Raw genomic sequence first — 24,346 nt, 5'->3', positions numbered from 1 at the left:
ACATCCATTAATGCACTCACATGTTTTCTGTATTCTAAAATGACAGGAAACCGAAAAGAGAAACAGTCATTCCTCCCTTTCATATCCCACCCAAGTAGTCCTATTTCTCTTCAACTTCTCCATGTCTGTTTTAATCCTCATCCCCTATGTTTTCTTTCTTTCTCCCTCCTATTATCTCTCTTCCCTGCCCATCTCTCTTCATTTCCTGTGTGTATAGTATGTTTGCATCTATAGTAGAAATGTGTCTGTGTGGGTTCGGCTCTGTACTGTATGTTGTCATGACGTTGGCCTGGGGGATAGGTTAATGACAGTCATAAATACCTCTCCCCCCCTTTTTCCTTCTCTAACCTACTGAGGTTACATTTTTTTTTTAAAACTTGGTTAACATAGAGAATCTGGGAACACCAGTATGTGGGGGAAAATGAACTATATTCTGGTAATCCGAACAATTGAACATATGCAGTGGTACTTAATTAATATGATGTCAGTTCGGTTGTCATCTGAGACATTCTCATCAATGATAAGATGACAAACTCGACAGTGGAAAGTCTACACATCAGAGTTATCGGATTCACATGGAATTGTTGTTCAATTTAAATGTTTGAATATGAAATTATTTGTGATGGGATGAAATGTGATTTTAGCTTCTAAAATGTGAGATTGGGATTTTCATAAGATAGGGCTGGTCAATCAATGGCCCTCCCCTGTGAAGGGACAAGGGCTATAAAACTTTTCAAACACACAATCCTCTCCCTTCCTATATAAGCCCTTGACGACAACATAACTTCCTGTTCCAATGAGGTAGGATGACAATCCTATGTCAGAATGGTTCAGAAAATAACTACAGGAAGAAGCCAACATCAGCAGGAGCTTTGGTCGCGAATGGTATGAACTTTGAACTCTTATTCACTACAGAAGTGATACCTCCTAGCTGTTGAGTTAGCGACCGCAGCTGCAAACGCAGGTTCGGAAGGAACAGACAGAGTATCCCGTCTATCACACAACGAAGTCACTACAACGTATCCAATTGACAACTAGAGACATTCTTCAAAGGACAGAGGACTCGGTTTGGCAACACGGCCTTCCATCTACCACCAACCTACTGAAGCGCAGCTCAGAGTAAATATTTATTGCATTTTCCTTTTCCAAATGGGCGGTAATTTAGAATGCATAAGATACTGTATTTACGATAGCACAGCTTCGACTTTGTTCCGGTCTTCCCACTCTTTCACTCAACCCAGCCCCTTTTGCTTTGTGTAACAAGCTGTCATATCTGTTCCGCCCGCTAGGGATGTTTTCCTTTATGACGTAATTTGTAATCAAGTTATGATTTAATTATGTGTATGTGTGATTAGTTAGGTATTTAGTAAATAAATGATTAAACCCAATTTTGTATTGCTGATTCAAATTGTTAGCCAGGGTTCTTGCAGATAACCAAGAATTTACAACTTTCAGATGAGACTGAAGTAAGATGAAGATTAATGTTGACTGCTATGGATGTAAAATATTACTAGGTCTTTAAGAGTTTATACGGAAGATAACAGCTCTATAAATATTATTTTGTGGTGCCCGACTCTCTAGTTAATTACATTTACATGAAATTATTTTATAGAATAGCACGTCATATCACATAATCCGGCATAGCCAAAGACACAACAATGTGTCCATGCCTGATTTTGTGTAGGTGCTGGCTATGGGGGTCGTGCATGTGTGTAGGGGTGTGTGAGTGTTTTCGAGGAGGGATTGGTCGGCATGTGACAGGAGGACAAATCTTTTCAATATGTTGTGTTTACACCAGATCACATGTTAGTGTACCAGAGCAGAGAGAGGGATTTGAGAGAGAGGAGGGAGAGCAGAGAAAGAAAGAAAGTTGTAGTGAAGGCTTGTGATCTTTGACTACTTCAATAGATCATCGACAAAATACTAACACACACACACAAATACACACACACATACTGCCTCATGACCAATGTATGGGTGCGTGATGAAGGGAAGGGGGCACACAGAGCCACCCTCAGTCAGCTGTGCAACGGCTTCTCACTCCCCCCATCCCTCCCCTCTCCACCCCTCTCCAACCCCTCTCCACTCCTTACCAACTCTCCACGGCCACCCATGGTGACCACTGGTGCCAGCTCACAGAGCTGACTACCACCCCCAAAGCTTAGAGGCTCAAGGAACATTGTGAACTAACACACACATAGCAGATTGCTAGCTGGTTAATTGATCACCAGATATTTTAAGTTGTGACCAAGGTTTTGGTAGAGTGATTGTTATGCAAAAGATCCTAGGTGCACACAGACACACACACACACACACACACACACACACACACACACACACACACACACACACACACACACACACACACACACACACACACACACACACACACACACACACACACACACACACACACACACACACACACACACACACACACACACACACACACACACACACACACAAAGATGTCCTCTGCGAATGAATGATGTCATATGCTATTACACAGCTTGTGGAGCTGACCTTCTCCTGAGTAGCAATTGCTATTGTTCTGTGCCATTACCTCCGTGTTGCCATCAGGAACAGACTGTGTGCATCATGCTGCTGGATATGGAACAGAGTTGACCCAAGTCATGGCGGGAGAGGACTCAGTTCTGACTCAACCCACCCACAAATCATGTCTTAACCATGCACACACATGCTGCATAAAATCCCTACAAAACCACCCCCCTCCTCCACCCACTGAAATGTACCTTAGAAAGCACACAGACTGCGCACGCATGCACAAACAGACACACACAGACACACAGACACAGACACAGACAGACACACATTGAGTAGTGTTCTGTCCATTCACCAAGGAGATCCAGACTCAGGTTAGGCCCTACTTTTGGACACTTTCTTCTTTGGCTGTAATTTCACAAATCAATAACCGATTCCAAAACTAATGTCAAGCCAAACCTGACTAATTCATCTGATTCTAAACTTTAAAAAAAGGCTCAAACCAATTTGAGTTCATTGGTAACACAGGCTGGGTAAATATTGGACAGAATACATGCTGGGTTATTTTGACACAGCCTGTTGGGTTGCGTGAATAACCCAAATTGGTGGGTTGATGAGATTACCCAAATATGGGATAATTTAACCATCAGTTGGTTATTTTTTACTTTCATGCTGGCTTGACCTAGCAGCTGGGTCATTTTACTATTTGTAGGAGGTGTGGATTATTAGGGGTGTGGCGTTCTGATATATCTTATTTTTATTTTTTTATTTTACCTTTATTTAACCAGGCAAGTCAGTTAAGAACACATTCTTATTTTCAATGACGGCATGGGAACAGTGGGTTAACTGCCTGTTCAGGGGCAGAACGACAGATTTGTACCTTGTCAGCTCGGGGATTTGAACTCACAACCTTCTGGTTACTAGTCAAACGCTCTAACCACTAGGCTACGCTGCCACCCCACCCATGAGAGTATTGACCACCCATGAGAGTAAATGTCATTCCTGTTGATCATGTTGAGTTTATATGCTGCAATTTATTTTTTTATTCCCTGCATTTTTTTGCATTTGACACATATTGCTAGAATATTATGATTTTTTTAATGACATATTATAATAAAGTGGTATCTATCCCAACAATGGGATTAGCATAGGCTTTTAGGGAGGCTACAAAAACACAACCCAACTAAGTGACCCAATGCCTGCAACCCAGCAGTTGGGTCAACCAAACAACCCAACATCTTTTAGAGTGTAGTATGAGACAGAATGTCCTGCTAACGGTACAAAAATAAACCAGTCAGTCTATCGTATAACGACACCTGAATGGATGTTTTGACAACATTTTCTTCAGAACATCCACACACTGAAAGGTCTAGCAACTTCAGTCTTTTGAAGTATGAATCCATCTAGCCCAGGGATGGGTAACTTGCGCGCGCTGCACCCCTTTTGTACAGATCCAGTCTAAAGTTTGGACACAGCTACTCCTTCAAGGGTTTTTCTTTAATTGTACTACTTTCTGCATTGTAGAATAATAGTGAAGACCTGAAAACTATCCAAAAATTGTTAAACAAATCAAAATAGATTTTATCTTTGATATTTTTCAACATAGCCACCAGCTTTGATGACAGCTTTTCACACTCTTGGCATTCTCTCAACCAGCTTCATAAGGTAGTCACCTGGAATGCATTTCAATTAACAGGTGTGCCTTGTTCAAAGTTCATTTGTGGATTTTCTAGCCTTCTTAATGCGTTTGAGCCAATCAGCTGTGTTGTGACAAGGTAGGGGTGGTATACAGAAGATAGCCCTATTTGGTAAAAGGCCATGTCCATATTGTGGCAAGAACAGCTCAAATAAGCAAAGAGAAATGACAGTCCATCATAACTTAAGACATGAAGGTCAAGAAATATGGACAATTTCAAGACCTTTGAAAGTTTCTTCAAATGCAGTCTCAAAAACAATCAAACACTATGATGAAACTGGCTCTCATGACAACTGTCGCAGGAAAGGAAGACCCAGAGTTAAATCTTCTGCAGAAGATAAGTTCATTAAAGTTAACTGCACCTCAAATTGCAGCCCAAATAAATGTTTTGCAGAGTTCAAGTAACAGACACATCTTAACATCAACTGTTCAGAGGAGACCGTGTGAATCAGGCCTTCATGGTCGAATTGCATCAAATAAACCACTACTAAACGACACTAATAATAAGAAGAGACTTGCTTGGGCCAAGAAACACAAGCAATGAACAATAAACTGTGGAAATCTGTCCTTTGGTCTGATGAGTCCAAATTTGAGATTTTTGGTTCCAACCGCCATGTCTTTGTGAGACGCAAAGTAGATGCACAGATGATCTCTGCATGTGTGGTTCCCACCATGAAGCATGGAGGAGGAGGTGTGATGGTACCCTGTTGGTGATTTCTTATTTAGAATTCAAGGCACACTTAAAGAGCATGGCTACCACAGCATTCTGCAATGATACGCCATCCCATCTGTTTTTACGCTTAGTGGAACTATCATTGGTTTTTCAACAGGACAATGACCCAAAACACACCTCCAGGCTGTGTAAGGGCTATTTGACCAAGAGGAATAGTGATGGTGCTGCATCAGATGACCTGGCCTCCACAATCACCCGACCTCAACCTAACTGAGATGATTTTGGATGAGTTGGACCGCAGAGTGTTGAAAAAGCAGCCAACAAGTGTACGGCGTATGTGGGAACTCCTTCAAGACTGTTGGAAAAGCATTCCAAGTGAAGCTGGTTGAGTGAATGCCAAGACTGCAAAGCTGTCATCAAAGCAAAGGGTGGCTACTTTGAAGAATCTAAAATTGAAAGCATATTTGGATTTGTTTAACACTTGTTTGGTTACTACATGATTCCATGTGTGTTATTTAATAGTTTTGATGTCTTCACTATTGTTCTACAATATACAAAATAGTACAAATAAAGAAAAACCCTTGAATGAGTAGGTGTGTCCAAATTTATGAATGGTACTCTATATATTTGTTTAGAAAGTCAGTGGGGTCTCAATTGTTGAGAGTTAGAATAACAGAATACACAAGATGCAATTTGGAAATGTGGTTGAGCATCAGCAGTTAATTGTTATATCAGTCATTGATTGTCACTCAATTAGCCCATGTCAGCTAACATTTTTAAGATTGGTCAGTTAGTCTAGCCAGCTATCAAACATTCTCTCTGTCCTATAGAAAAATGTGTACAATTGCAGCAAACTTGCTTTAAATCAGTAATATTTTCTTTTTGCCCCATGGCAAAATGTGTAGGCCTACAGTCGCAGGAAATTAACTCTGAAACAGACATTTTGTCTCTCCCCTGTCAAGAAAATGTTTTACTCGCAATGTGGGAGCCAAAGGCAAGGGCCAGCTCTGACTGCTTGCGTGTGTATGAATGTGACGCAGACCCGCAGACTCACGGGCCACTCCAGACCCCCATGATGAGTTCTGATTTGTTGTGGCCCCTACTCCCATCGAAGTTGCCCATCCCACACTTATTAATAAGGTCGATGACAATGTGTGCTTAAATCCCAAGGAAAAACGGCCTGTGGGCTGCGGTGCCTTTAGGGCGCATCAGGGGAGAATACTTGAAACGGTATAGACTATTATGTAAAAGGTTATGAATGTTTGATGTAGGCCTATAACACACGCATGATCAAGACATACTATTATTGGCTGTAGAGCGACGATATACACTGTAAATTTGAGATGATGAGGTAGGCCTAACTAACTGCCTCATTCCTGCATAGTAATTGACGTTCACGATGCCCTCTCTCATCTCACAGATAGGCTACTCTATCTTTTTAAGTAAATAAAAAATACTTTAAGATATTCTCAATCGCATGCCATCGAACTCGCGATTGGCATTTGAAACAATATCAAAGCGAAATCGCCACGGTTTCTGTAAAAAAGCTGAGTTATGGGCCTGGAGAAATGTAACCACTCTCAAATGCAAAGACAGAGCTATGGATGCAAGGACTAATCATCCAAGAACATGCTATCAATATGGTCGTTTTAGATGTTTCCAGGCTATAGCGTGTTTGTTTATATTTGCTTTATTTACAAACGTTGGAGAAAAAAACAAGCTTATATTTTGGGTTCTGATGTGGTACAACAGTTGAACTGAGCTCATGAGACATTTATTTAAAATGTATATTATTCAAGAATCAATGGTTACATATCATAAATGTATAAGTCCGAAAATGGATGTCGCGACTACAGATTGATGCTTTAAATTAGCAAAAGTTATTTGTTTATAAGCCAAATGCTCTTTTCCCACCTGCTTATCCTCCTCCAATCCCCCTCTGTGATCCAAACTCACACCGCGCCGAGCTCCCTCAACGCACGCACGCACGCACGCATACACACGCACTCCACTGTGAGCGTCCTCTCCTTTCCAGTCGCTTCCTCTGAGCAACTCTCTCATCCACCCCATCCCCTCCCATTCGCCCGCGCGAATCTGACCCGTACAGGGTGACGTATGAGAGATTCCGCCGCAGTCCACAGCCGTGGGCGCGAGCTCATCAAGTATAAATCCCGGGAATTCTGCTCGTCACTCACTCAGTCTCACCGACTCCGTTACCAGAGCTGAACTTCAGCGGAGATAGCAAGCACTTTCTCAGCGCTCAGGCTAACTCGCTGTCGGCTTTGGTTCGAGATGGAAACTCTCTCGACTGCACGGAGGTCTTGGAGCTCCAACATCCACAACTTCAAAAGTGAGTTGACTTCAGTTCATAGGCTACAGGCTTGGCTACGTTATTTGTTTTGTTGTTGTTGTAGTCTTGATGTTGTTGGTGGTACTGGGGATGAGGAGGGTGATGTTCTAAGATATGATTTACAGTGAATCAATGTTTTATGTATTTTTTGTATTTATTAGGATCCACGTAGCTTTGCTGAAGCAGCAGCTACTCGTCCTGGGGTCCACACAAAACATGAAACACGAGATCATACAGAACAGCAATAGACAAGAACGTCTCAAGTACTGAACTACTCAGTTGATTTCGTTCACAGTTAGGTGCGTAAACAGCTAGCCTACCTGTATGCCCGTGCTTGCATGCATACACATCTAGGCTACTGTATCTAGGCTCACGTTTTCAAAGACGTTGTTGGCTTCCTGAAGTACACATCTGTCTCTTGCAAACAAGATGCCACTTAAAACCTATATCATTTTCAGTCTCCATCCACCTCAACATTATAAAGCAAAAACACATTTGTAAATTGTTCATGTTGAGCACACCTACTAAACAAACAAAACAAACAGCACATTTGTAAATTGTTCATGTTGAGCACACCTACTAAACAAACAAACAGCACATTTGGAAATTGTTCATGTTGAGCACACCTACTAAACAAACAAAAACAAACAGCACATTTGGAAATTGTTCATGTTGAGCACACCTACTAAACAAACAGCAACAAACAGCACATTTGAAATTGTTCATGTTGCGCACACGCGCGGAGATTGTTCATGCTGCGCACTCCTACTAAACAAGTCCTCTCCACGTCCCGTGCGCGCGCAGTTAACGAGCCATGTCGTTACCGGGTTCGCGTAATGAAGGTGAGGTCGTTGGAACATTTGCCGGGGAAGCTAAATGGTCACGCGATACTTTTTTTCATGCGATGTTTTCTTTGTGCCCGGTTATCCGAGCTTGCCAAACCGCCTCTGAATAATCCATGTGCAGAGAGAAACCGAGCCGGGTCCGGTTACCTTGTTTTACGCCTGTCCATACTCTGTAACCTCTTCGTGAGCCAACCTTTTTGTGAAGTTGGCTCGTGAATTTAGGCTACTAGGGTAAATCTTGTTTAGTCCTTGTGTGGCTCGTGTGATAGAACTTGATAGTACTTCGAACCAGAGGTGAAGATTGGTTTTACGCTCATTCAGCTATTTAGTCTGGGATAAATGTTGAATGAAGTTACCAGAATTATAAACCTGTACTCCCACTGGGCAAAAACTGGTTGAATCAACATTGTTTCCTCTTCATTTCAACCAAAAAATATATATGTGTTGACGTTGAATCAACGTGGAAAACTGGTTGGATTTGAAAAAAGTCATCAATGTTAGGGAATTTCTTATTGTTTTCATCCAACTCTTATCCTAAATCCAATGACATGGTGGTTGGTTGATTTTCATTTTGAATTCACATCATTTGACAACTCAACCAAATGTAAATCAAAACTAGAAGTTAAACTGGTCTATGCCCAATAGGCTGACTAGCCTATGTAACATAATCAGGTAGAGATGAATAGGAGGGTGATTTGTATAGTGTCATTTATTATGAATGAGTGCGACTGGCCTATTAGTCAGACTTGAGATCATGGCATCAATCTTGGCTTTTGCGTCATATCCGAGATTGAGATCATCAATCTTGGCTTTTGCGTCATATCCGAGATTGAGATCATCAATCTTGGCTTTTGCGTCATATCCGAGATTGAGATCATCAATCTTGGCTTTTGCGTCATATCCGTGTCCATCAACAACTTTATGCACCACTCGACTGGACAGCTCCAAGTGCTGAAAACAGCTCTGCATCCCTTGCCCTCTTTCTCTTTTTCACTCCTTCTTTTTCTGGTTGTCTTTACTGTACTATTTGTCTGCTAGTTGTTATAATGTTCCATTATTTTAATCTATGTCTCTTTCTCTGTGTGTGTGTGTATGTTTCAGGTGGGCTCACCCTATGGCTGGTGTTGTGGTTGGTGGCGGTGAAGCCGAGTGGGGCGGGGACTTGTCCAAGGCTGTGTGTGTGTTACCCGTCACCCATGACGGTAAGCTGCCAGTCTCAGAACTTCACCACCGTGCCTTCCGGAGTTCCCTACGACTCCCAGCGCGTCTTTCTGCAGAACAACCGCATCACCGAGCTCAGAGCAGATTCTTTTGGCTTCGAGACACAGGTTAGAATGTGTGTGTTTTTGTGTAGGTTATTCTTTAATGAACTATAATTGTTTTTGTGGATTGATATTGCATAGTTTTGCATTTAAATGTAGTATTTTGCTTAGTATTTGAGCTCTGTGTGTTCATATTGGAGCTGTGTCCTTTCTCAGATGTGTTACGATCACTTTCTATATACCTCTTTCCTTTTCAACCCCTCCCCCTATAGGTTCTCTGGCTCTACTCCAATAACATCACATTGATTGAGGCTGGAGCCTTCAGCAACCTGAGGGTTCTAGAAGAGCTGGACCTTGGTGACAACCCATCGCTAAGGCGACTGGAGGGTGGAGCGTTCCGGGGACTGGAGAAGCTGCAGAGCCTGCACATGCATCGCTGCAAGCTGGCCGCTCTCCCCCACGACCTCTTCCTCAAGCTCTACAGCCTGCAGTTCCTCTACCTGCAGGTATGGATACACATACTTGTATAAAACACACACACACACACACACACACACACACACACACACACACACACACACACACACACACACACACACACACACACACACACACACACACACACACACACACACACACACACACACACACACACACACACACACACACACACACACACACACACACACACACACACACTGACAATGTCCTTCCTTCTTACAGGAGAACCAGCTGCACTTCATCCAGGACGACCTCTTCTCCGACCTGGTCAACCTGAACCACCTCTTCCTGCACGGCAACCGCATCCGCACGCTGTCCGAGAACGTGTTCCACGGCCTGGTTAACCTGGACCGTCTCCTGCTCCACGACAACCGAATTCGGCAGGTGAACCGACGTGCTTTCCGCGACCTGGGCCGTCTGACCATCCTCTACCTGTTCAACAACTCCCTGGCAGAGCTTCCGGGCCAGGCCATGAAAGATGCTGTGGCAGTCCAGTTCCTCCGCCTCAATGGGAACCCCTGGTCCTGCGGCTGTGAGGCCCGCCCCCTGTGGGAGTGGTTCCGTACAGCTCGCATCTCCTCCTCCGAGCTGATGTGCACTTCCCCCTCCCCCCGCCGCGGACAGGACCTGCGCTTCCTTCGAGAGATGGACTTTGCCCGTTGCCCCCTCCCCGACCCTGGGTCACTGGCCGGCACCACCACGACCACCTTCAGCACCAAGACAAGATGGTGGTTCTCCAAGCACAAGCCTGTGGCTTCGTCCAAAGGAATCTTCCAGAAGAGCTCCGAAACGGTCAAGGCGCACCCCTTCTCCTCGGTCAAGCCCAACCAGCCCTCCAACCCTTCCTCCAACTCCTTCTTCTCTAAGTACGAGCTTGAGGAGGAGGAGGTGAACCTGCCCAAGGTGGACCAGGAGGAGTACTGGGCCAACTACGGGAACGAAGATGCCTCCGTGCGCTGCTTCGAGCTTGAGTGTCCGCCCGGCTATGACACCCCGGTCCTCCTGCCCTCCTCCTCCCCCACTCGGTCTTTCATCCCTCTACTTTCCCTTTCTGTGCTAACTCTCTGCCTCCACCTTCTCTTTGGCTGAACAGCCCCGTCAGCTTCTTTTTTTCTCCAACTCTATTTCTCCAACTCCTTTCTCTTTCTCCTCTGCACACCTGGATCTTGATTCCTTTCAGTTTCCCCCCTGGCCCCCAGGGGGCAGTACACTGATGTAGGAGCAGGCAGGCAGGCAGTAGGGAGCTGCTCTCAGGAGTACAGGTGAGATGCAGTGTAGGACACCATTTCATTGGTGGGCACCGCTGCTGCTGATAGAGCTGAGCTCATTTTTCACCGAGATGACACCACAGCAGCAGGTTCTGTCGCCATTGACAGCACGATAGTGTGGCCAGCTTACGCAAGTTCCAATCACTACTGCTACTACCGCACTAACACACCACACACCAAGACATCCATACATTTAGTACCACAACATAGCACTGCATTCAATTCATACCACTCAGTAAGCTGGTGGCATTTTCAGGAATTTTATCACCATAACTACTAGTTTGTATTCGCAGCGAACAACGCAGGCGTTGTGACGCTGGCTATTTTGTATGGCGTCAAAACGCTCACCATTGTCAACCACTGCGTGCCAGTCCTGCTAAGAAAAGATTTTCAAAAGCAACACTTTCCTTTGGCTTCATCTTTGTCACTGACCTTTCAACCTTCACTTCTCTACCTGAGAGACCAGGGACACCAGAGTGCTGCTCCTACAGGGCTACCGCAGCAGGAGACAGAGAACACGGAGGGTATCTCATAGAGGGAATAGCAGGAAGACAAGAATACTTATGGAAAAATACTGTAGTGAGACATCTGTCACTGAAATGGTAAAGGAGAGGTGGATAGATGTGAAGTAAAGGATGTGGGCCTGTATGTAACAGGGATAGGACAGAAATGAAAATACAATACTTTAAAGGATGCTGGCAAGCAAGAGACGGGATAAAAGAGAGAGAGTGTGAGAGTGATAGGATTAAGAGTTGTTACGACATACAACAGACATCAGGCCAGGTCAGAGTGCCAGTAAGGGAGTGAAAACGAGGGTGCCTCTCCATCTCCCAACATTTGACATGTCATCTATTTTTCCTGTCAACACCATCAATAAAAACCACACTGTAAATATCTCACACGAACTCTGTAGGTAGTGATACACTTGTGACACTAGATAGCTACATACATGACACTGCTGTGTAGTTTATTGTATGAAGCCCATGCTTCAACATTCTTCAGGTTTTCTAGTTTTTCTTTCTCTTTTTCCATTGGTGATTGTTGCCATGAGCAACACCCTCATGTTTATTAGTGTACTGTATGTAAAGATTGAGGAGATTTGAAAAGATATATGGAAATCTTTCCCCTCAATAGTCCGTCTCTACCTCTTATTTCTAAGTCTGTCGTTCCCCTCATGACCACAGTGTGTGTCTCGCTCTGTGTTAATGTGAGATGCACACAGAAGGACAGTATACTGGGAAAAACCTATAGCCCATTATGGTGACTGAAGCCCGGGTCTAGCAGGGTTGATCCAGTCCAAAGGAGTGACAGTGTCCTGCTGCGGGTCAGCACCAGATAAGGAGTGCCCCAGTCATTCCTTTAATGTGTGTTTGTCAGTAGCCTCTCGTGCTAAAAGTCATTTAACAATCCCTCTCGTTAGCAAGCTGTCTTATTTAAATAAGTCTGACTCTAAGAGGATTCCACTGGGAGCAGAAGACACAGCTGTTTGATTCCAGATCTAACACACACACACACACACACACACACACACACACACACACACACACACACACACACACACACACACACACACACACACACACACACACACACACACACACACACACACACACACACACACCCGACAGCAGGTGCATGGCTGAATGTACATCTCTGTCAAATCAAATGCAAACCCAACCAGGTAATGATGAGTGTCGGGGCATCTCTGTTTGTCACTCCCCATGTGCCACTCCCTCTCCTCCCCTGACCGTGTGGTTGAATGGAATATGAAGGAAACTGTGACAATGTTGCACATTTTGTTTTCAATGGAAGCTGTGAATAAACATTTTCTTGGTTTTACTAAAACAGAACCGTGTGGGAGTCTCTCTTTCTCTGGCTTTCCTCCAAAAGGTCAAATCGCTAAGGAGAAAACACAGTACAACACCACTGTATTATAAAACACCAGAAACACACACTTACAGCCTTCGCTACATTACAGGTCCCTATCAAGGTGTAGTGTCTAGAGCAGGGATTGGCAAATGGCCAACTTTCTATAGAAAGTCAGCCAGGGTCTTTACTGTTGAGGATTATAATAATAGAATACACAAGGTGCTATTTGGAAATGTGGTTGTGGATGAGCTTTTTATTGTCAGTCACTGACTCACTCAATTAACCCATGTCAGGTAACATGGTTAAGATTGGTCAATTAGTCTAGTCAGCCATCTAAACTTGTATTTATCATGGTCACATTACTTAGGGGGGGGGGCATTGATGTTGGTAGTCACTCTCAGATTTCTCTCCACTCCATAGCAAAATTAGTAGAATTGCAGGAAATCAACCATAAAGCTGCACATTTTTCTCACTGCCCCATGGAAAAATTAGTAGAATTGCATGAATTTATAAAATGGCAAATCTCTCCACCCCATGGCAAAATGTGTGGAATTGCAGCAAACCTGCTTTAAAATGGTCATATTTGTTCTACACCCCATAGCAAAATGTGTAGAATTGCAGGAAATTAACTGCAGGAAGTTCCTCCGCTGTCAAGAAAATGTTTTGCTTGGAAGGTGGGGGGGGGGGGGGGGGCAAAAAACGTCACTTAGGGCCCCCAAAAGACTATGGCCAGTGCTGACTGCTTGTTTGGGTATGAATGTGGGTATGCAGATCCACTATTCACTGCAGCCCCTCATGATGAGTTCAGATTTGTTGTGGCCCCCACCCCTATCACAGTTGCCCATCCCTGATCTAGAAGGATAGAATCTAAAGTGGTCAAATAGGGAACAAAGAAGAATAAATGAAAATAGATGGGGATAATGTGAAATGATTATAGAAGGATGAAGAGACATTTTAAATAGACACGACAGTTCTCTTTGGTCTTTGGATATTGTAACATACATTTCCAAAACGTCTCACAGAGGTTTGACGTATTTGGTTGCTCCCTCCATGACAGATGGTTCTAGCTGAGACTGAGGTCAAATGTCTTAATTATGGCCTCATTTAAAGTCTTAATTATGGCCTCATTTAAAGTCTTAATCTGCTGCTTTTAAACCCCTCAAGCTCTTTTTTATTGAGTTTGGAGTGTGTGTGTGTGTGTGCGTGTGAGTGAGAGATTTGAATTGCATTCCCACGTCTTGATCACCCCCTTATCTGCTCTGTTACTAGCTAAATTATGATACATTGGGAAATGTGGTTGTCTTGGGGGGGGGTGAGTCAGGGGTGACCGTGTCAGGGGTGATGGGATAGGGTGAAAGAGTGACATTTAGCACCAGATTTAATCCTCCCATTCAACAGATTGACACTTGAATGATGCAGATACAGATGGACAAACAAACATGCACAGAAACACGCATGTACACGCACGTATACATGCACACAGAACTTTTTGTCTCGCATTAGGGGTTCAAATCATTTAGATGTTAGTTTCCTAGCTGTCGCACTCTCTTTTTCCGTCCAAGTCTCCCCCTCTACAGGATATATACAGGTACAGCTCATCACAACTCAGCTTCTTCTCACCCTTCCCTCCCTCTTTCTCTCTCAACTTCTCTCCTTCCTCTCGGATGATAACTCACTCCCTCAATTTGGTCTCACTATACATCAGTCATCATCACACGTATGTTGTCTTCTCTGACCCCTCCCTCTCTCATTACTTTCCATTTCTTTCTTATCAAATCTTTCCATACCTGCACTCGTTCCACAAAGGAGAGCACAGGTTCATAACATGTTTAATGAAGTGTTATAATATGTCATGATCGCATCATCGGTATGTTTTTATAATGTGTCCATGCACTCTGCAGGTGTCTGTTGGGAGCTCATTAGCACTAACTCTGCTCTAGGAACATAGAGAGACCATTAGCAAGCAAAAGACTTTGATGCGTGTGTGCCGCAGAGCGCCTACTCATATTCAGTTGCTCTCTCTCTCTTTCATGTCTCTTTCTCCTTCTGCTCTTTTGTCTAGTTGTCAGTCTTTTTATGGTACTACGAATCATTTTAAAACTATCAGTCAATCTGCCTTTATTTCATCCTTCATCCTTGTCAAATTCTTCTCTCTCGCTCGCTCCCTCTTTCTATCCCCTCCTCCCTCCCCCTGTCTCTCGCTCGCTCGCTCTCTCTCCCAGATGGCAGTGTTCGTCTTGGCTGCCCAGCTAGGCCCTCTGAGTCTGTTGTTGTGAGTTGGCGTGTCGTTGGCGTTGTTTGGTGACGTGTGTCTTCACACGGGTGTCTTATTCAACGAGCCCAAACCCAGCCACCCAATGACGTCAATGGGACCAGAGAGAAATACAGAGAGCTTAGGAGGACAGTTATGAGGTTCAGAGAGGCTGAAATGTATTCATTCAATTCCAACTGTGTGGTTTTGTTGGTAAGCTGTATGGCTCACTGTGAGGCCCTGACCCCTCCATATATCTGCTGCCGTGTAACCACACTATCTACATTTGTATCTCCTATTCTTTGAAATATGGGAGTACGAAGTACTAAGTGCAGTATCAGGACACCCACTGCTAAAAAGAATGTGACCAACATCCATTATTGTAGCACAGGTGACCAGCCATTACATCTGCATGTGACCACTTCCACCTATTTACTATATCAGAGCAGGGTAATGTGAACCGTCTGTTATGCAGGTGAATGAGGACCCAAAAGCGACTTAACAGAAACAGAGTTTATTCCAGTCCTAACAGAAAACGACTAATCCTGAATTCTTTCACAGGTAATGTCCAAACAGGAATAACAGAAATCCTCTAGTCTGTAGAGGGAAACAACAGGAGAAGCGGCCACAGACTGCAGGTCGCTTCGGGTTGGCACAGGCCGTAGCTGATAGAGACACCTGCTCACACGCAGCATCTGAAGAAGGCAAAAACACGACAGGACGGAACAAGAACACAGTACAGCAAACAAGGATCCGACAAGGACAGAAGCGGAAACAGAGGGAGAAATAGGGACTCTAATCAGAGGACAAAATAGGGGACAGGTGTGAAAGAGTAAACAAGGTAGTTAGGAGAATGAGGAACAGCTGGGAGCAGGAACGGAACGATAGAGAGAGAAAGAGAGAGAGAGAGAGATAGAGGGAAAGAACCTAATAAGACCAGCAGGGGGAAATGAATAGAAGAGAAAGCACAGGGACAAGACATGACAATCTATGACAAAACATGACAGTACCCCCCCACTCACCGAGCGCCTCCTGGCGCACTCGAGGAGGAACCCTGGCGGCAACGGAGGAAATCATCGATCAACGAACGGTCCAGCACGTCCCGAGATGGAACCCAACTCCTCTCCTCAGGACCGTACCCCTCCCAATCCACTAAGTACTGGTGACCACGTCCCCGAGAACGCATGTCCATGATCTTCCGTACCCTGTAAATAGGTGCGCCCTCGACAAGGACGGGGGGGGGGGAGACGAACGGGGGCGCAAAGAAACGGCTTGACACAGGAGACATGGAAGACTGGGTGGACGCGACGAAGATGTCGCGGAAGAAGAAGTCGCACTGTGACAGGATTAACGACCTGAGAAATACGGAACGGACCAATGAACCGCGGAGTCAACTTGCGAGAAGCTGTCGTAAGGGGAAGGTTACGAGTGGAAAGCCACACTCTCTGACCGCGACAATACCTAGGACTCTTAATCCTACGTTTATTGGCGGCTCTCACAGTCTGCGCCCTATAACGGCAAAGTGCAGACCTGACCCTCCTCCAGGTGCGCTCACAACGTTGGACAAAAGCCTGAGCGAAGGGAACGCTGGACTCGGCGAGCTGGGACGAGAACAGAGGAGGCTGGTACCCAAGACTACTCTGAAAAGGAGATAGCCCGGTAGCAGACGAAGGAAGCGAGTTGTGAGCGTATTCTGCCCAGGGGAGCTGTTCTGCCCAAGACGCAGGGTTTCGAAAAGAAAGACTGCGTAATATGCGACCAATCGTCTGATTGGCCCGTTCTGCTTGACCGTTAGACTAGGGATGAAAACCGGAAGAGAGACTGACGGAAGCACCAATCAAACGACAGAACTCCCTCCAAAACTGAGACGTGAATTGCGGACCTCTGTCCGAAACGGCGTCTAACGGGAGGCCATGAATTCTGAACACATTCTCAATGATGATTTGTGCCGTCTCCTTAGCGGAAGGAAGCTTAGCGAGGGGAATAAAATGAGCCGCTTTAGAGAACCTATCGACAACCGTTAGAATCACAGTCTTCCCCGCTGACGAAGGCAGACCGGTAATAAAGTCTAAGGCGATGTGAGACCATGGTCGAGAAGGAATGGGAAGCGGTCTGAGACGACCGGCAGGAGGAGAGTTACCTGACTTAGTCTGCGCGCAGTCCGAACAAGCAGCCACGAAACGGTGCGTGTCACGCTCCTGAGTAGGCCACCAAAACCGCTGGCGAATAGAAGCAAGCGTACCCCGAACGCCGGGGTGGCCAGCTAACTTGGCAGAGTGAGCCCACTGAAGAACAGCCAGACGAGTAGAAACAGGAACGAAAAGAAGGTTACTAGGACAAGCGCGCGGCGACGGAGTGTGAGTGAGTGCTTGCTTTACCTGTTTCTCAATTACCCAGACAGTCAACCCGACAACACGCCCTTCAGGGAGAATCCCCTCGGGGTCGGTAGAAGCTACAGAAGAACTGAAGAGACGGGATAAAGCATCAGGCTTGCTGTTCTTAGTACCCGGGCGATAAGAAATCACGAACTCGAAACGACCGAAAAACAACGCCCAACGAGCTTGACGCGCATTGAGTCGTTTGGCAGAACGGATGTACTCAAGGTTCTTATGGTCAGTCCAAACGACAAAAGGAACGGTCGCCCCCTCCAACCACTGTCGCCATTCGCCTAGGGCTAAGCGGATGGCGAGCAGTTCGCGGTTACCCACATCATAGTTGCGTTCCGACGGCGACAGGCGATGAGAAAAATACGCGCAAGGATGGACCTTATTGTCAGAATGGGAGCGCTGGGACAGAATGGCTCCCACGCCCACCTCTGATGCGTCAACCTCGACAATGAATTGTTTAGTGACGTCAGGAGTAACAAGGATAGGAGTGGATGTAAAACGCTTCTTGAGGAGATCAAAAGCTCCCTGGGCGGAACCGGACCACTTAAAGCACGTCTTGACAGAAGTAAGGGCTGTGAGAGGAGCTGCCACTTGACCGAAATTACGAATGAAACGCCGATAGAAATTCGCGAAACCGAGAAAGCGCTGCAACTCGACACGTGACTTAGGGACGGGCCAATCGCTGACAGCATGGACCTTAGCGGGATCCATCTGAATGCCTTCAGCGGAAATAACAGAACCGAGAAATGTGACGGAGGAGACATGAAAGGCGCACTTCTCAGCCTTCACATAGAGACAATTCTCTAAAAGGCGCTGGAGGACACGTCTAACGTGCTGAACATGAATCTGGAGTGACGGTGAAAAAATCAGGATATCATCAAGGTAAACGAAAACAAAGATGTTCAGCATGTCTCTCAGTACATCATTCACTAATGCCTGAAAGACAGCTGGAGCATTAGCGAGACCGAACGGCAGAACCCGGTATTCAAAATGCCCTAACGGAGTGTTAAACGCCGTTTTCCACTCGTCCCCCTCCCTGATGCGCACGAGATGGTAAGCGTTACGAAGGTCCAACTTAGTAAAGAACCTGGCTCCCTGCAGAATCTCGAAGGCTGACGACATAAGGGGAAGCGGATAACGATTCTTAACCGTTATGTCATTCAGCCCTCGATAATCCACGCAGGGGCGCAGGGTACTGTCCTTCTTCTTAACAAAAAAAAAACCCCGCTCCGGCGGGAGAGGAAGAAGGCACAACGGTACCGGCGTCGAGAGAAACAGACAGATAATCTTCGAGAGCCTTACGTTCGGGAGCCGACAGAGAGTATAGTCTACCCCGGGGGGGAGTGGTCCCCGGAAGGAGATCAATACAACAATCATACGACCGGTGAGGAGGAAGGGAGGTGGCTCTGGACCGACTGAAGACCGTGCGCAGATCATGATATTCCTCCGGCACCCCTGTCAAATCACCAGGTTCCTCCTGAGAAGAGGGGACAGAAGAAACAGGAGGGATAGCAGACATTAAACATTTCACATGACAAGAAATATTCCAGGATAGGATAGAATTACTAGACCAATTAATAGAAGGATTATGACATACTAGCCAGGGATGACCCAAAACAACAGGTGTAAAAGGTGAACGAAAAATCAAAAAGGAAATGGTCTCACTGTGGTTACCAGATACTGTGAGGGTTAAAGGTAGTGTCTCACATATGATACTGGGGAGGAGACTACCATCCAAGGCGAACATGGGTGTGGGCTCCCCTAACTGTCTGAGAGGAATGTCATGTTTCCAAGCCCATGCTTCGTCCATAAAACAGCCCTCAGCCCCAGAGTCTATCAAGGCACTGCAGGAAGCTGCCGAACCGGTCCAGCGTAGATGGACCGACAAGGTAGTACAGGATCTTGATGGAGAGACCTGAGTAGTAGCGCTCACCAGTAGCCCTCCGCTTACTGATGAGCTCTGGCTTTTACTGGACATGAAATGACAAAATGTCCAGCAGAACCGCAATAGAGGCAGAGGCGGTTGGTGATTCTCCGTTCCCTCTCCTTAGTCGAGATGCGAATACCTCCCAGCTGCATGGACTCAATACCTGAGCCAGTAGGAGGAGATGGTTGAGATGCGGAGAGGGGGGACAGCGTTAACGCGAGCTCTCTTCCACGAGCTCGGTGACGAAGATCTACCCGTCGTTCTATGCGGATGGCGAGTTCAATCAAAGAATCCACGCTGGAAGGAACCTCCCGGGAGAGAATCTCATCCTTAACCTCAGCGTGGAGTCCCTCCAGAAAACGAGCGAGCAACGCCGGCTCGTTCCAGTCACTGGAGGCAGCAAGAGTGCGAAACTCTATAGAGTAATCCGTTATGGATCGATCACCTTGACATAGGGAAGCCAGGGCCCTGGAAGCCTCCTTCCCAAAAACTGAATGATCAAAAACCCGTATCATCTCCTCTTTAAAGTTCTGATACTCGTTAGTACACTCAGCAAACAAGGATCCGACAAGGACAGAAGCGGAAACAGAGGGAGAAATAGGGACTCTAATCAGAGGGCAAAATAGGGGACAGGTGTGAAAGAGTAAACGAGGTAGTTAGGAGAATGAGGAACAGCTGGGAGCAGGAACGGAACGATAGAGAGAGAGTGAGAGAGAGAGATAGAGAGAGGGAAAGAACCTAATAAGACCAGCAGGAGGAAACGAATAGAAGAGAAAGCACAGGGACAAGACATGACAATCTATGACAAAACATGACACCGTCAGGTCAGTGACCTCCCTCCGGACAGATCACCAAGTGGAAAGAAAGAAAGCGAGTGAGTGAGTGAGAGGAATTCTGAGGTTTTTGCACCCCACAGGAGGCTGCCTGAACATGCTGTGACTGGCTGCCATGTCTTTGGATAGAGAGGATGAGGCTCTATGTAAGTGACATTCAAATCCAGATGTGATAACAACACAGTCAGTCTCAGTTCAGATAGTGCAGGTCTATGATGACGAAAGGGAGGAAGAGAGAAAAGAGGTGAGATGGAAGTGTGAAGATCTTCAGTGTATTTCTGGATCATAATCACTGGCATATCTTACGCACACATGAACTGTACGTAGGCATGCAAATGAGAATACACACACATACCCACATGTATAGCATGGTGGTGTGTGTCCGTCCCTAGGTATTGAACAACTTTTGGATCCGCTTTCTTTGCGTTTCTGTGGGCAGCATGCTTTTGTGTTTTGTGTGTGTCCTAGGCCTATACTCAAAAGGAGGATAGCGGTGGGAGGGACTCGCTCCATCGTCCTGCGTCACATTGTGAGGTAAGAGGGTACCGAAGGATGGAGAAAGAGAAGAGGGTACATCTGTTTGAGGCTCTGTACGCCCCTCTCCGGCTCATCTCAGAGCTAAAAATACAGACCCCCAGACGGCGAAGACAGACTGGGATCTGAGGAGAACACCGAGTGTGTGTGTGTGTGTGTTTGAGAGAAAGAAATAGTAGCCTGTGTGTGTTTGAGAGAGATAGAAAGAATGTATGACTATGACAGAGTGTGGGTCCGTGAATGTAAATGAGTCACTCTCACCTCGCCTCGGCTCTTTGTGAGACTCCCTTATTTTTTGGCATTCGTGGAAGTGACGCTCTCGATCTGAGACAGCCTTTGTTTGAGTAAGAATGGAAACGTGTTTGGCTCTGGGATTTGGGCTGCTATTCCTGTGATATTATATTTACTCTCAATTTAGCAGAAAGAGGACACGAACACACCCATCGGGTTCACTCTATCATGTTTCTGTAGGCTTACCTCCATTCTCTTGTTTTGGATGCTCTCCACTTGAGATTAATGTCCATCTTCTCTTTTTCCTCCTCAATCTTTTTTTCCCAGACATGATCCTCTCCCCTGTGTTGCCAATCTGTGCACTTATATTCCTTTATAGATATTCAAAATATTTGCCAAATCCAAGATCATTTTTGTGCCCCCATATGTGTCAGCCAACTTCTATTTTAGGTGACAGAAGCAACCTCCATGAATCTTAGCCGAAGTTCACAACCCCACTTTCTGGAATGGTTTTGTCTGCCATCAAAATGAACAACCCCGCAATGGAATAGCCCATTCCCATGCCCACAAAACGTACCGAAATTCGATCATTACGCAAGATCAACAGTAACGTCCTTTGCAAAAGCAGGTAACCCCTACAACATCAAAAGCTTTTAAAATCTAGATCATTCATGAAATCGCACTGATGAAATGAGTTATACTGTAAGTGTCTCCGAATTACAAAATAACTTGCTAGACACTAAAGTAGACACAAAACTCCGAAATACATTATGACATGTAAGGACAGGTTAGCTTGCTAACTTCTACAGTAGCTAGCTAGCTAACGTAAAACACAAATGCCTGTAGCTAGCTATATAAGAAAAAATGTAAATACATGTAATGATGTATTGTCCCATACACCGGATAGGTACATTGAAATGTGTTGTTTTACAGGTTCCGTCTTAGTATTACGGCGCCCCTATAGCAAATTAGGGGTACGTTGACATATTTTTCACCCCGGCTCTGCTATTTGAAATTGGCGTCCTTTCGGTTACTGGTCCACTGCTCTAACTGCTAGACTTCCATCTAGCTAACACCACTGCCTGCTGTTGTACAGGTTGCGGTTCAACGTGTACGGCGAGCGCCAAGGTGGAGACAGAAGAGGAGACCATGGACGTGGAGGTGAAGAGGGGTAAAAAAGAAAAAAGAAGAGGAAGACTACCTGGAGACTGTCACAGAGGGCCAGAGAGTGGTCATTCAACACTGGTGGGAACTGGAACTGAACCCACACGTACAAGACCCAATGTATTTGGGTGACAAGATGACAAAAGATTAATTCATTGGACCCAGTCAGTCAAATTGCATAATGTGGCATATGCATATAGCATATTGTAATCTAACAACATTTACCCAGTTAACACAATTTAAAGTACAAAGGGATAAAGTTACATCTTTGCTGCAGAAAAGCATCAACAGCAAAACCTCACTTTTCTATTGTCTTTCTGCAGTAAAATCTGACGAGTTTATGGGTGTAATGTCGAGGGGGTCAGAGTTGCCCTCCTGGCTGCCCGCCCAGGTCTCATTGTGGTTCAGAATCCCCAGAGTAAAAGTTTGAAGTGATGCTGGGGAGAAAGGGGAGTACTGTCCTCCAGGGATACACCTCTATGGGAAGTGTCTTTCTCTCTGTTGGTCTTGTCTGTTGTCTAATTATTCCCTTTCCTACAGAGGTATGTCTGTGGTCGGGAATAAAGAAAGGTCCACCTCGCACGCTGAAGTTCCCTGAGCCTGAAGTTCTTGCCCTGGAGAAGGCACTGAAGACTGAATAAACATTTGAGGGAAGTATGCATAGGCACAATCTTAGTAGTTCCCACTGGACACAGATGTCTATTCAACAGTGGTTCAACAAAATGACATGGAAACAAGGTTGATTCAACCAGTGTAAGCTCAGGGGGTTGTCGTTCCGTGTCCAATTCAAATGACTAAATTCAAATCAGATTGACCCAAACTGTAATAGAAAGGAATCCGTTGAAATAAACAGACTGGTTGAGAGGGTTTGGCTACTCAAGAGAGTAAACAGTGAGACCAAGAGAAAAACACTAAATTAAGGCAATCCACTTATTTGATTGGAATAAATATCCCATTAAAATGATTTGCTAAAATAGTGAATTCTCCCTCTTGTTCTTTGCAGCCAGTCAGCAAGGGTTTGTAGCAGCTGGTTGCAGAATGATGAGGACTGACCAATGTGGTTGCGCCTCAGTAATTCCTCTGATGAGACTGAGTCAAGCTCCTCTGGCCTGGGTACATGGTGACATTAATGGTGTCTCTCACAGTCACACTTCTACAATATTGTTCGTATTATTCGTATTATTCAATAACGTTAACATTTTTCATCTGCTTTTATGTTTGTCGATGAAGAATTAAAATGGTTTCTACACATGTTCTTCAGTGTGTCATGTTTTGGCTTGGCAAAGTATGGCATCATGGAATCTTTTGGATTATGTAACACATGCACTCAGTCTGACACATTCCAAGTGCCCGGCTGGCTGTGAATGGATTTATATTTTAATTGAACCTTTATTTAACTAGTCATTTGGGATTAACAACTGCTATATATACACACTGCTCAAAAAAATAAAGGGAACACTTAAACAACACAATGTAACTCCAAGTCAATCACACTTCTGTGAAATCAAACTGTCCACTTAGGAAGCAACACTGATTGACAATAAATTTCACATGCTGTTGTGCAAATGGAATAGACAACAGGTGGAAATCATAGGCAATTAGCAAGACACCCCCAATAAAGGAGTGGTTCTTCAGGTGGTGACTACAGACCACTTCTCAGTTCCTATGCTTCCTGGCTGATGTTTTGGTCACTTTTGAATGCTGGCAGTGCTTTCACTCTAGTGGTAGCATGAGACGGAGTCTACAACCCACACGAGTGGCTCAGGTAGTGCAGCTCATCCAGGATGGCACATCAATGCGAGCTGTGGCAAGAAGGTTTGCTGTGTCTGTCAGCGTAGTGTCCAGAGCATGGAGGCGCTACCAGGAGACAGGCCAGTACATCAGGAGACATGGAGGAGGCCGTAGGAGGGCAACAACCCAGCAGCAGCACCACTACCTCCACCTTTGTGCAAGGAGGAGCAGGAGGAGCACTGCCAGAGCCCTGCTAAATGACCTCCAGCAGGCCACAAATGTGCATGTGTCTGCTCAAACGGTCAGAAACAGGCTCCATAAG

General features: G+C 45.4%; 1 protein-coding gene across 1 annotated transcript; it reads left to right on the top strand.

Annotated features, from left to right (window-relative positions):
- The first annotated feature begins 6,998 nt into the window (after positions 1 to 6,998).
- LOC123994085 (reticulon-4 receptor-like 2) lies at positions 6,999 to 12,661 on the top strand. Its single transcript, XM_046296584.1, has 4 exons — positions 6,999 to 7,221; positions 9,168 to 9,394; positions 9,601 to 9,834; positions 10,052 to 12,661. The coding sequence occupies exons 1-4, from the start codon at positions 7,164 to 7,166 to the stop codon at positions 10,916 to 10,918; spliced, it is 1,386 nt and encodes a 461-aa protein (XP_046152540.1). The 5' UTR covers positions 6,999 to 7,163; the 3' UTR covers positions 10,919 to 12,661.
- The last annotated feature ends 11,685 nt before the right edge of the window (positions 12,662 to 24,346 follow it).

The sequence above is a fragment of the Oncorhynchus gorbuscha genome, linkage group LG13, assembly GCF_021184085.1.
Source record: "Oncorhynchus gorbuscha isolate QuinsamMale2020 ecotype Even-year linkage group LG13, OgorEven_v1.0, whole genome shotgun sequence".
Taxonomy (NCBI): domain Eukaryota; kingdom Metazoa; phylum Chordata; class Actinopteri; order Salmoniformes; family Salmonidae; genus Oncorhynchus; species Oncorhynchus gorbuscha.
This window is presented reverse-complemented; position numbering and strand designations above follow the sequence as displayed.